The 12,800-nt window shown below is 37.1% G+C and overlaps 1 protein-coding gene across 6 annotated transcripts; it reads left to right on the forward strand.

The window, feature by feature from the left end:
• Positions 1-604: 604 nt before the first annotated feature.
• Positions 605-12,008, forward strand: ndufv3 (NADH:ubiquinone oxidoreductase subunit V3). 6 transcript variants are annotated; one of them, XR_012385272.1, is made up of 4 exons: positions 605-656; positions 913-1,030; positions 6,116-8,112; positions 8,890-12,008. XR_012385272.1 is itself a non-coding variant. In XM_009304655.5 (4 exons), exons 1-4 carry the CDS (start codon positions 612-614, stop codon positions 11,860-11,862), a joined length of 1,551 nt encoding a protein of 516 aa, XP_009302930.2. In that variant the 5' UTR covers positions 605-611; the 3' UTR covers positions 11,863-12,008. The 6 variants fall into 6 exon arrangements, 3 of the variants coding, with proteins under 3 accessions (XP_009302930.2, XP_009302931.2, XP_009302932.2); XR_012385273.1 differs by having other exon boundaries at positions 913-1,024; XR_012385274.1 differs by having other exon boundaries at positions 913-1,018.
• The last annotated feature ends 792 nt before the right edge of the window (positions 12,009-12,800 follow it).

The following is a 12,800-nucleotide window of genomic DNA, read 5'->3' on the forward strand; positions in this document are numbered from 1 at the left end:
AGATATATGCAAAATAACTTTGTAAAAATACCTAAAAAAGTTCAGTTGGTAATTAACTCTTTACTGTATACTACTATATTTGTATCTTTACATATCATACCATTAAAACATTATTGAGATTCCATATGTGAATGGAAACTCAACTATTCATTCATTCACTCATTTTCTTTTCGACTTAGTCCCTATTAATCTGGGGTCGCCACAGCGAAATGAACCGCCAATTTGGAAAATTACCTATAATCCCTTTAAATTAAACAAGGTTTAGAATTATTCCTTCTACATTTATGAATAGATAATGTAGATGGGTCTTCTCGTACAAAAACGGCAAATATTGTCAACATCCAAGAATTTAGACAAAGCTTCTTTAAATGTTTAAGTGTTTTAGATGGGATTTAGAACGTAACATTTAAAATCGATTGACGGGGTCGCTACCAAGTGCAATATTTTTAAACTTGCCGAATAAAAAAGAAACTTCCAGCAGTCACATATGTGCCGTTGTCATTCTGGGATTTCTAAAGTTGACACCAGTCAACGGCGCGGCACAGAGCGGAACGTCACTACTAGCAACCAAGTTAATTTTCCCACACGGACAATAATAACAGCTGAACAAAATGGCCATGTCCCTGCTCAGGTTAGGTCGACTTGGATCTGTCAAGGTAATGGTGGATTAATATGACTCTATTTCAACGAAAACAATTTACTATGTAAATGTGATGCATACAAGTTTCTTTCGATTTAATCTTTGATGATGACAGGTTAAATCGGGAGTTTTGTCAGATTCATTCACTGTCAGCGAGACGATTAGCAGAGACATAACTTGGTGTTTAATGATTACATACTACTAAGCGTAGGTTTATATATATCGCACGAATATTAATCATTTGTATTAATATGTCTTATGTGTTGCTACAGTGTCTCTTGCGTGGAGGCTGGAGCCCACCAAAAACCCAGTTTGCTGCAGCTCTGTGCACTAAAGCGGACGTCCCACCGAAAACACCGAAAAAGGGAAAGGCTTCAAGTAAGAGTAAGAGTAAGGGCATGCTTTTTAATCATTATCTACCATCTTCATCAAGCTTGAATGTTTTGTGTGCGTCATGTTAACACGCTGTATTATTCTCACTCACGATACAGCATGATTGGACGTTTATTCACTGTATTATTTTAGTCATTTTGCATCTGCTTTCTTGCTTCGCTTCTGCTGTTCCAATACACTTGAGGTATTTGCACTTGAGCACTGGACTGCGTGCATGACAGATTTTCTGTATTTGAACTGTGTTTAAGTGAGTAAACACAACTTCTGATTGCCTCTCTCCCAATACCCACACATGGGCACTTGACCACAGTTGAGAGCATGTGCAGATGACAGGAAGTAAGTGTACAATGCAATTTTTTGTCATTATTTTAGCCCAGCTCTTTTTCTTCAATGCACCCTGTATTTATTTAAACTTTGAGCAGCATTTGAGATTTTTACCATTGTTTGTCACGTTTAAAAATGTGCACGCTTCGAATACACAAGATGTTTCAGGAAATAATTGCAGTCTAACAATGAAATAGATTGAATTGAATTAGGTCAGAAATTGTAAAACATTTGCAACTGTTTTATATTGTTTACAGTATTCAGAAGCACTACAATTTAATTGTGTCATTTAAGAACACCTGAACAGAAATGTAAATATGTATTTTAAACTATTACACATGGCGGCACGGTGGCGCTGTCACTCACAGCAAGAAGGTCTCTGATTTGAGCCCCTGCTAAGTCAGTTGGCTTTTCTGTGTGAAGTTGCATGTTTTCCTCATGTTGGCGTAAGTTTCCCCCATGTGCTTTGGTTTCCCCTACAGTCCAAACTGGCATGCGGTATAGATGAATTGGCTTAGCTAAATTGTCCGTAGTGTATGTGTGTATGTCCTGGTCATCCAGGTTGGGGGTTGAGCGAATGGGCTAACGACCCACCTTGTAAAAATTAGGTGTTAAGATACGCCAACATGGTGTGACTAAATATCGACTTTGATATAAAAGGCCCTGGGAGTAAGTAAGTAAAGTATTACTTGTACATAATACACAGATCATTTGTTTAACTAAAAATCAATACACTCTTATGGCAGTTGGAAATAGAGTTCAAGAGCTCAATGCCCATTAGCTTATCGGAACAATTAGTTCATAATGTTGTTCAAATGCTTTTTACAGAACTTTAAGTTCACTTCAGCAGTTCATTACTTTGAACTATTTACAGATATGTGTGTGCGTGTGTGCGTGCGTGCGTGCGTGTGTGTGTGTGTGTTTATTTAGTAATTTAGTTAGAAAGTCAGATTGACTGTATTTTATTGGAAAAAGTTTAATAAAAAAATCAAAGTACACTCTCACTCACAAATATATATGTATATTATGTGTGTATGTGGTTTAATGTAACAAAAGACATTTTGTTTAATTATTATGGTGCTTGTTACTGAAGATAAAAGAAGTTGCACTTTTTTTTACAAAATACATGTTTGATTAATTACCAAATATTACCATCTAAATATTTAACCTAAGGTGGAAATTGTATTTCAGATTTTGAAGCACATCTTACTGAGCACTAGTGGTATTTCATCTCGCAACAATTCAGAACTTTTTAATTTAGTGGCTAAAAGTATACATTTGTAATATCACATTTGTACATATTAGTATACTGATTTCTCATCCCCAATGACCGTGGGGTTTTGGGGCCATGCCTCCTTTTAAAAGTCATACATTTTCTTAAGATGAAAATCACATGAATTAGCCAATTTTTCAACTATATGTAAATTAGGTATGTTTCCACATGATTTCAAGCTAGGTATTCAGGCTGTAAGATTAGCTTTAAAGGGTCACGAAACGCCAAAACACATTTTTTGAGCTGTTGACAGTCGTATATGTGTCCCACACTGCTAAAAACACTATTAGGACACCTATATTTCACTAAAAAGTGTAAATTGGTTGTTTTTGCGTTATTTCAAGCAAATTTGTACTTCCTGTTTGAAACGAATTTTTGAAGCTGCGTCACGGCCATGACATAATAGCGTGTATTCCAGCGTGCAGACTGGACGTCTGTGCCAGAGTGAGTCTTATTACGTCTTACAGTGTGATACATTAATGCATGAGTAAGGCTTGGTTCAAACCAATCAGCGCGCTCTATTGTGGAACTTCATTAATATTCATTAGTGTCACCGTGTTTACGCCACAAAGACGACACGTTGTGTTGGCAAAACAAGCGTGAAGTGTTGCTTTTATAGTTTGCTGCAGTTAAGTTTCGTTTTCATTTTCTCTCTGTGAGAGCTCAGACTCACGTGTGGATTAACACTGTACGCGACGCTCGACAACAATAACTTGCGTGTCTAAGGAGGATTATTGTTTACCTGAGAGCTGTTCTCATCTGCAAACGCTGAAATCTGAATTCGCTTGTAGTATTCTCTCCATAAAGACGCGGCTCTAGTTGCTGGTGATTGACCTGTCTCTACAGATTTGGTAAGTGAGCGACCAGTGCTCTTTGTTTATTCAGTTTGTTCGTATCGAATTAAGTTACTATTGCACTGAGTGCAGAAATGTAAGCACCGCATTTTGTGACCGGAATAACACACGCGGCTTTCTGATGCTACCTGCCGTGTGCTTCTAAGTTTCCGGGAAATGCAGAGTTTTTTTCTCTCTCATTCGCCGTGCGGTATCAAACATTGCATGAAAAATACACGCTTGCAGCAGTTCCTTGAATCAAATATCTCGTTTGTCGCGAGGGGCATGAATGAATTCCCTGAATGAAAGAGCCAAACTGCAGTTAAAGTCCAACTTTTAATAATTTGGCAAATAATTCGACTACAGATGTCCATGTAAACACAGTCACATTGTCTGCTGTGGGTGTGTATTTTGACTCTGAAACTCGCGCGTGCACAAATAGACACTCCCACACCATCCCACTTTAGTTCCTCCGACACTCCCCCCTAAACAGAGCTGGGCACGCCCACTTTTCTGACTTTTTCCAAAGTGGAGGTGTGAAAACACCCTGCTGAAACGAGGGGGTTTCATGGCCCTTTAAATTCCATTCCTGTTATGCATGTGTGTGCACTCTCAAGTGGTCAATTTGTCTATTGTGGATATTGGACAGCCGCTAAGCCTTTGAATGCCTTGATCTTTTCAACATCATTTTCTTAAAGTGTTAGAATGTCTGGTATCAGTTATATGACATGGTGTAAAAACTACACATTTTAGATGTTTATAGATCCTAGAGCTTTTATAAAGACATCTCTGATCTCAAATTAAAGGGATACAATTCATCATCACCTAACAACCGGCTGAGTATGTACAATAGTAAGCACATGTTATGCTGCCTGGTTTGTAGGGATTGCAAGACTGTCATTGGTTAAAAGGATTTCTCACTGCTTTTACTGTTCAATTATTTTATTATTTGAAATGCATTCATTTGAAAGTAATAGTGGCTTTACTTGTTGTGGGGCACTGAAGGCAAGACAAAATTTGCTACTGTCAGTCATTAGTCATCATAATTTAGAGTGAGGAACAGAATTGTGCACAATTCAATGTATAAAGTATATAGTTTCATTAAAAAGTTTGTGGTCGGTAATATTTTTGAGGTTATTAAAAGACTGCTGCAGCTCTTTGAGTTAAATACTCAGTTAAAATAATTAGTAAATGATCACAAATTCACAATATTACAAATTACAGTAGATGTTTTTGGATTTTTGAGTAGATCTTTAAAAATGTCATTTTATTTCTTTATTTCTTCAGAGATGGCTTTTCACAGCTTGTGATCGTTTAAAAATAATCAAATGCTGATTTAATGCTGAATAAAAAAATATTATTATTATCATTGTCATAATCAAATATGATACGTAATGTTTTTTAAGAAGTGGGGCAAGCAGTGGCGCAGTAGGTAGTGCTGTTGCCTCACAGCAAGAAGGTCGCTGGTTCGAACCTCGGCTCAGTTGGCATTTCTGTGACGAGTTTGCATGTTCTTCCTGCGTTCGCGTGGGTTTCCTCCGGGTGCTCCGGTTTTCCCCACAGTCCAAAGACATGCTGCAGGTGAATTGGGTAGGCTAAATTGTCCGTAGTGTATGAGGGTGACAGGCCCAGACAAAAGGCCGGCCGGAATGTGTAAAAAAGTTGTTCTCATATGGACAAGTCTAAAATGGCTTGTTCCAAAGAGCCGACCCCGCAACCATACGGGACTAAGGCCAAAGAAGAAGAAGAAGAATGTTTTTTTAAGAAGCATTGATTATTTTTCAGGTTTCTAAAATGAATATAATGGTCAAAGAAAGAAAATAATTTTTCATAGCATTAGAAATGTTTGCATATAAGTATGTATGTAGCATAGATTCCATCATGAATTACAGAGATTAACTATTATTATTATAAACATTAAATTATTGTTCTTACCTATTCATGTTATTTAACTAGACTTTGCAAAATGTATGTTTGCCCAGTTAGCATGTAAGATTCCATTAAGAAAACAGATTTTTATCTTTTTAAACTTGCAAACATTCTTAAAAAATAATCTTGCATTTCTTGTTTTAGATAGAAAAAGCTACCTGGGAGGTTGCACAAAGCTGGCTGATAAATGGACCTACTTTCTTTTAAAAGTGACTTTGACTGAGTGTCTGAAGGTTTTTCAAAATGTTTGCTGGGTTTAGTAATTGCATTTAAAAAAGAGGGTTTCTTAAAGGAACATTTTTTGGAAATGGGCTGATTTTTTATAAGTTACCTAGAGTTAAACAGTTGTGTTTTATCATTTTTTAATCTATTCAATCTTCTGTTATGAGTACTTATCGCTTAGGTCATTGAATTGGAATGGACCATTAGCTTCTTACTCAAAAATGTCAAAAAAGTGCTACGCTGTGTAATATAATTGCACTTGCTGCAGCCATATACAAAGTTCCTTGATTATGTTGCCAGAATGAGAGTTTAGTTCCTTGCCATAACCTAGAAAAGATCAACTTTTTTCTGCCATAATACATAATTTAACTACAGGATAGTCAAGATTTAAATAGGACAATTATTAGTATTCTTCCTTTAAAAATTTGAGCGAGATGCTACTTTAAATGCAATAAACTGATAAAACAATCTCATGTCTTATCCCATTTGCCATTTCTTCAGCCATAGAGGCAGATGAGAGGGCATCTCTTCTAGCCTACAAGCCTGCAGTTGCCTTCCCTTCTAAACTGGTTGCCACAGGATTTCTTTCCAAAGATGTAGCATTAGGTGAATCTGAAACTGCTAAGGCTGCTTTCACAACTCCTGCAAATGAGAAGACAACTGACAGTCCTCCAGCCGATACGGCAGCAGCTGATGTTGCTGTAGAAGAGCCAAAGATCACTGAAATCCCAACTACTGGTAAAGCGCCTACAGAAGGTGAAAGAAGTAAGGCCTTGGATCCTGACTCAGAAGCTAAGAAAGATGATGAAGATACCTCGTCCTCATCCTCATCCTCCAGTGACTCTGATTCAGACTCTGATGATGAGGAACCTAAGACTGAACCACCACAACAGACTGGTGAGAAAGCAGAGAAGAAGGATTCTAGTGTGGCAAATGAACAAGTTGATCTTGCAGACAAGATAGCAAAGCCTGTATCTGCCTCGTTTAAAGAAGAATGTGTTGAAACTGTAAAATCGACACCAGAAGTGCTTGCACCAAGTGCTAAACCAGTTGGATCAGCAGAGACCCTTGTTGATCCTGCTCCTATAGTGTCTTCCTCAGCAACTCACGCAATTTCTGCTCCTTCTCCTAAAGTGTCTTCCTCAGCAACTGAAGCAATTTCTGCTCCTGTTCCCATAGTGTCTTCTTCAGAAACTGAAACAATTTCTGATCCTGTTCCTAAAGTGTCTACCTCTGCAACTGAAGCAATTCCTGATCCTGCTCCTAAAGTGTCTTCCTCAGCAACTGAAGCAATTCCTGATCCTGCTCCTAAAGTGTCTTCCTCAGCAACTGAAACAATTCATGATCCTGCTTTTAAAGTTTCTTCCTCAGCAACTCAAGCAATTCCTGAAGCTCCCGGAGAATCTCTGAACGTTGGCACTCCTGATATTATAGCAGATATCCCAGCAAAAGAAGTTAAAACTGTTCCTACAGAGGAATCAATAATCAAAGCAGAAGAGGCTGCCAGTGTTGTCCCAGAAGTCTCTACAAAAGCTAGTCATTTAGCTAGTCCTCCTGAGGCTCCTGGAGATGTTGCACCTAAATCTGAGGATCTCTCGGCCAAAGCTGAGGCAGGAGCACCGTCAGCCCCTTCAGAAGAGCTGGTAGACCCTGCACCTGCAGCTGCTGATGCTGTCGAGGCACTGGCTCAGACAGATGTTGTGGAAACACCTGAGGGTACACCACACTTCTTCACTCAGTTTCTTTCTCTGGATTTGTCACATCACAGAAACACATTTCTCATTTTATTCTGCACTAATATACTTTCATGGCTACAGTGGGATTGCTGTTACGCTAAAGGCCCTGATATACTCATAGTGAGGTTCTTTTCATTCTTGATTTAAATGAACACTTCAGCTTTTTTTTTTTTTTTTTGTGAAAGGCTCATTTTACAAGACCAATAGAGTTAAAGTTAGAGTTTTTCCATTTTTGAATCCATTGAAAAAAGGTAGTTTTAGCTTAGCTTAGCTTGCCATAGATCATTGAAATTAATCATTTAATTAAATAAAAAAGTTTAGATAATTTTCCTATTGAAAGCTTGAGTCTTCTGTTGTTTATAGTGTGTTACAACAATGCACTGTTATGGCTCATTTCCAGCAAGCGGTATGGTATGGTATTGTACAGTTCTGGGATGGGTAACCCTGATTAGGCCTTCATTTCCACTAATAGTACCCCTACTTTGTAAGTGTGGTGAATACCACAAATACCGATCCATCTTATGCAATAAAAACGTCATAAACAACAATAGAGGACATGCATGGACATTCTTCCCTCTGCAAACATTCATCACTATTGAAACCTCCAGGGTCTGCACCTCTGGGGTCTGTACCTCCGGGGTCGACCATGGTTCATTTGTAACCAAATTAGCATTATGCAGTGAGTCTAGCTCCACTATTTAAGTTCTTTACTATTGTGCTATGTACCCTTACAAAAGTGGTAAGGTACAGTTTGCTAATTTTGTAACAATAGCCCCTTTCACACAGTGATACCGGTAAATATCTGGAAAATTTCCGGAACGACTTTACCGGTATATTCAAAAAAGCGCTGTTCACACAGGCGAGGACGTTACGGAAATTTTCCGGAAAAGAGCATTCACACATCCATTCCAAAATACCGGTAAATTCTGACATCATTCACCACAAATGAGCTTTAAACGGCTGCGCTTGTATTTGTAAACATTTGACTAAATTACAAACTCTGTGGATGATCAATATTGTGAACAACTTTCGCAGGATCACTTTCGCATGTCGAGATGTTCTTAATATGTGCGTGTGCAGGCGCTCATAGGCTGTTTCACAGGCACACGCAAAGCTTGAAGGTAAACAAACAACGGCTTATCATAAGCATCTCATCGATGATTATTTATACAGTTGGCATTAAGAAGAACATATAAACATGATCTGACTAACTTCTAGCAGCTAAATGTGTCTGGAAAAATATTCAAAGGCTTTTATCCTCACAAACCGCGCGGACGTAAATGTGTCTGACTGTTGTGATTGGCTAAAGCAGACGTCTCACGTCAGCACGTTCTAGACATGCACGCGCTTATTACAGGAATCTTCCTTCTGCATTCACACAGCGCAGCATTCCGGCAAATTGCCGGTAATGTTACAACTTCTCTTTCCGGAAAATAGCCAGAACGAATTTACCGGTATTTCCGAAAATGACCTGTTCACACATACAACCTTTCCGGAAAATTGCCGGCAATTTTCCGGAAAGGTCTGTATGTGTGAAAGGGGCTAATGACTTCTATTTGTACTTCTGAAAGTGAAAATAGAAACAATTGCTCACTGTACTGTACTGTACTGTACTGTACTGAACCACATCGCTTATTGGAAATGAGCCATTAGCGAACATCCCCTACTGTAATTAAACACACTGCAATGGTGTTTCCTGCAAAGGAATATGCTTAGGCATATGCTTAGCTCTGCAATTCAGGACTACAACCAAATATTTTTTAATACAACTTCTTACAATAGATTTCTTTTAGGTAAGCATCTTTACATTATTTTATTCAATTTAAGTTTATTAGTGTAGAGTTTTTCACAATAATAATTGTTTTAAAGCAGCTTTAAATAAGGTGCACATTATTGCATATACTGGAAGACCGTATCAGTGACTCTTTGTTAAAATTGCATATTTAGATTTAACAAGATTAACTTAAGTCTCTCTGAACTGAACCGAAGAAATGAAAGAGAATTGCCATGTCAAAGAAGGCAGAAACCCAAGCGTCATGCATACCTTTTACAAAATCACACAAACCAACAGTAGGTAGTTGATTATCATCTGGAACATCCATCCATTATTGGCATTCAGTTTCCAACTCTTGAAATGAACTTTTGGTCTGCTTTTGTTTGTAATAAAATAATATGTTTTCTCAAAGTATATCAGGGCTTTAAGGCTTTTGCGCAGATGGCTTTTGCAACTTTTTTACATTAATTGTGCTTCTTATTTTTTAATTTATTAACTGTCACATAGTTTAAATTTTGCATGACATCTTTTCGAGAATTATTTCTTCTAACTAGTTTGAATGTTTCACTGGTTGTGGGTTGAAATGGCTTCAATTCTTAATTCACTACTTGCTTATCCTTTGTGCATTGTGAAATTCCTTAGGCATAACACATTACAACATAGCTGCAGATCTAAATTGAAGCTAACCAAACTTGTTTTCCAAACTAATAATAGATGCGTAAATTGTGCTCTGCAATCCTCAAACTCTAAAGGGGCATTTACACATACAGCAATAAACAAGTACAAACTAACCATTCATAACATTAGCAAACATACAGTGGTCATCATGGTCCGTGATGAAACAAAATTTGTTTGTCAGTCTAAATTTGATGGATTTACATTTTTATAATTGAAGATGAAATGATGGATTGTCAAAAGCAATGTCACTTCAATAACAGCAATGCTAACACTCCAGTAGTAAATCTGCAGTATGTGTGAAAGCCTTTAAGAACACTGGAGGGGTAGAAGGATTTTGCTTTCATTTTCTTTACTTAAAAATCACCTCAATTAACAAATCCTATTTTTAAGTAGTTGATTATAACATTTATTAATTTTGACCAGCTTTATTTACAGTTATAAATGTAATGCAATCCTCAACATGTCGGCTGGCTTGGATTAGCAGGAGTTGAGCGAATGTGCTCAGAATTTGTTTAGTTTAGTTTACCCCTCCATGAATGTAGCACTTTTTTTTCTTGCTGTTTTTGGTGCCTTTCTGTTTTATTTAATTCTTGGGCAATTTAAGCATCTTTCTCAACCTGCCACTCTTTCTGCCATTGTGTATGAACATCTTCCCTTCCAGGGCTGATTTTATTTTTTGTTTGATGAACACATTTTTTGTTTTGTGAATTAGTATTGTTTATATGATCATGCAAAGAAAAAAAAATTCAATCATGTGAGATGTTTAATTAATCACTTTATGCATTTTTAGGTACTTTTTGGTGTTATAGTTTCGTAAAACTGAGTGTGATTGCAGAGTAATGTTGAATGATCCTTATTTTATAAACATCTGGTACTTTTTTTTTACTGGAGTTGTAGGATGTGTAATGGAAAATTACAAAGTAATTAAAGTTAAGGTGAGAGAAGCTGTCAGACGGATGTCTAGGTAAAACGCTGGAGGCCATTCGTTCCTTTTTTTGTTTAAAAGACCACCTGGGGATTGGAAGTGATTACTGTAACACCATGAAAGGTGTGATATTTCCATTCAGAGTTGCTTGTGAAAAACAAGAGATTATGCTTTAACAGGAAGACTGTCCTACAGTTCTCTGAAGGGATAGTTCACCCAAAAATGAAAATGTGCTCATGCTTTGAGTTTTATTCTTTTGAGCACTAAAGAAGATGTTTCGATGAAACCTTTAACCATTGACGTCCATAGTAGGAAAAACAAATCAATGGTTACGGGTTTCCAACATTCTTCAAAATATCTTCGTTTTTGTTCAACATAAGAAAGTAAGTAAATCAGGCTTGGAACAAGAAAAGGGCGAGTAAATGATGATCAAATTTTCAGTTTTTGGTGAACTATCCTTTTAAGACCCTTACATGCTGAGCATGATCTGATAAAGCAAAGCGAATCTCTGACAAATGGTGGCTTCATGACAGACATGAAATGATTGTATGCATTTGGTCAATTCACACCTGCACTATAGAAACGCATATTATCTAGCATAATTAAGACTTAAAGCAAACATCAATGCAGTTGGCATATTTGCTAAACATTTATTAAATGTTTTTAGGCTGCTTTGATTGTATTTTATCAGATTGCATTAAGACTCTTCCTTATTATTTAGTGTTTTTCCCCCTCTTGATTTGTGTTTTTAAACAACGCCCAAAATATGAACCCATTCATCAACAACAGGCTTTCATGAAACCATCACCACTGTCTTATTTATTCATTTTCTTTCAGCTTAGTCCGTTTATTCATCAGGGGTCGCCAAAGCGGAATGAACCACCTGTGCTGTCTTATGCATGTAATAATTATTCCCCAGTTTTGAATGTCTTGACGTTAATGTCTTGCATTAATTTCCTCAGAACAAGCCCCAGAGAAAGCCCCAGAGCCGGAGCCTGAACCCTTCGACAACACCACCTACAAGAACCTGCAGCACCATAACTACAACATGTACACCTTCACTGATATGGATGTAGAGATGGCCAAATACCGTCTGCCCCAACCTTCCTCTGGCCGACCCTCACCCCAACACTGAGCCTTTACTGCATGGCCTGTGTACATTTTGTCCACAACCCTGTTTATTCATCATGTTCCTTTGTTCTTACAATGAATTGCTGACAAATTTCAAGCTTTATGGTAAAACTCTGCAAATAGTGTATTAAAACAGATGATCTAACTTAATCAGAGTGGTGTGGATTTGTATTTTTGCCTTATTGTTTAGCTTATTTTACACTTTATTGTTCCAATCCTTTGAGACCATTGTTCATCTACAAAATACAAATTAAGACATTTTTAAGATGATATCTGGGAGCTCTCTCATCCTACATAGGCATCATAGAGTTGTATTTAAAATCAGGACAAGCAAACAAAAACAATGTCAAAACATTTCAGTTAACTTCAGTGTTACAGCTGTAATCATATGAAGCTTCAAGAGGATTTTAAACGGTGCAGAAACTAAACAACTTTTTTTCACCAATGTCTCTACTAATTCAGTATGTTTTTACTTGTGCAGTACAATGTATTGCCAGTAAACACACAGTCTGATGTCAAATACATTGATTAACAAAATTATTTTATCGACCACAAAAGTGTTTTTAGCTTTGTATGTTTACAGTTGAACCACTAAAGTCACATGAATTTTTTGACAATTCTTGGTTTCTTTTCTGAACGTCTAAAAATTTCTGGACAATTGCTGTCTGGAACAGTGTTGGGGAAAAGTTACTTCAGAAAGTAATTCATTACAATATTGAGTTACTTCCCAAAAAAGTAACTATTTGTGTTACTTAGTTACTTTTTATGGCAAGTAATGTGTTATGTTACTTTTGCATGACTTTTTCTGACCTGGCTGAGGCTTGATCTCTTTTAGAACTTGCAGGGGTTTTTATCTTCTTCTTTTTTGTTTTAATAGAGGAGCTCTGCGATTAACAACACCTTAATTTACATTTAAAAACATATAACAAATTAATGTAGGAT

This window comes from Danio rerio, chromosome 9 (genome assembly GCF_049306965.1).
Source record: "Danio rerio strain Tuebingen ecotype United States chromosome 9, GRCz12tu, whole genome shotgun sequence".
Classification (NCBI taxonomy): Eukaryota; Metazoa; Chordata; class Actinopteri; order Cypriniformes; family Danionidae; genus Danio; species Danio rerio.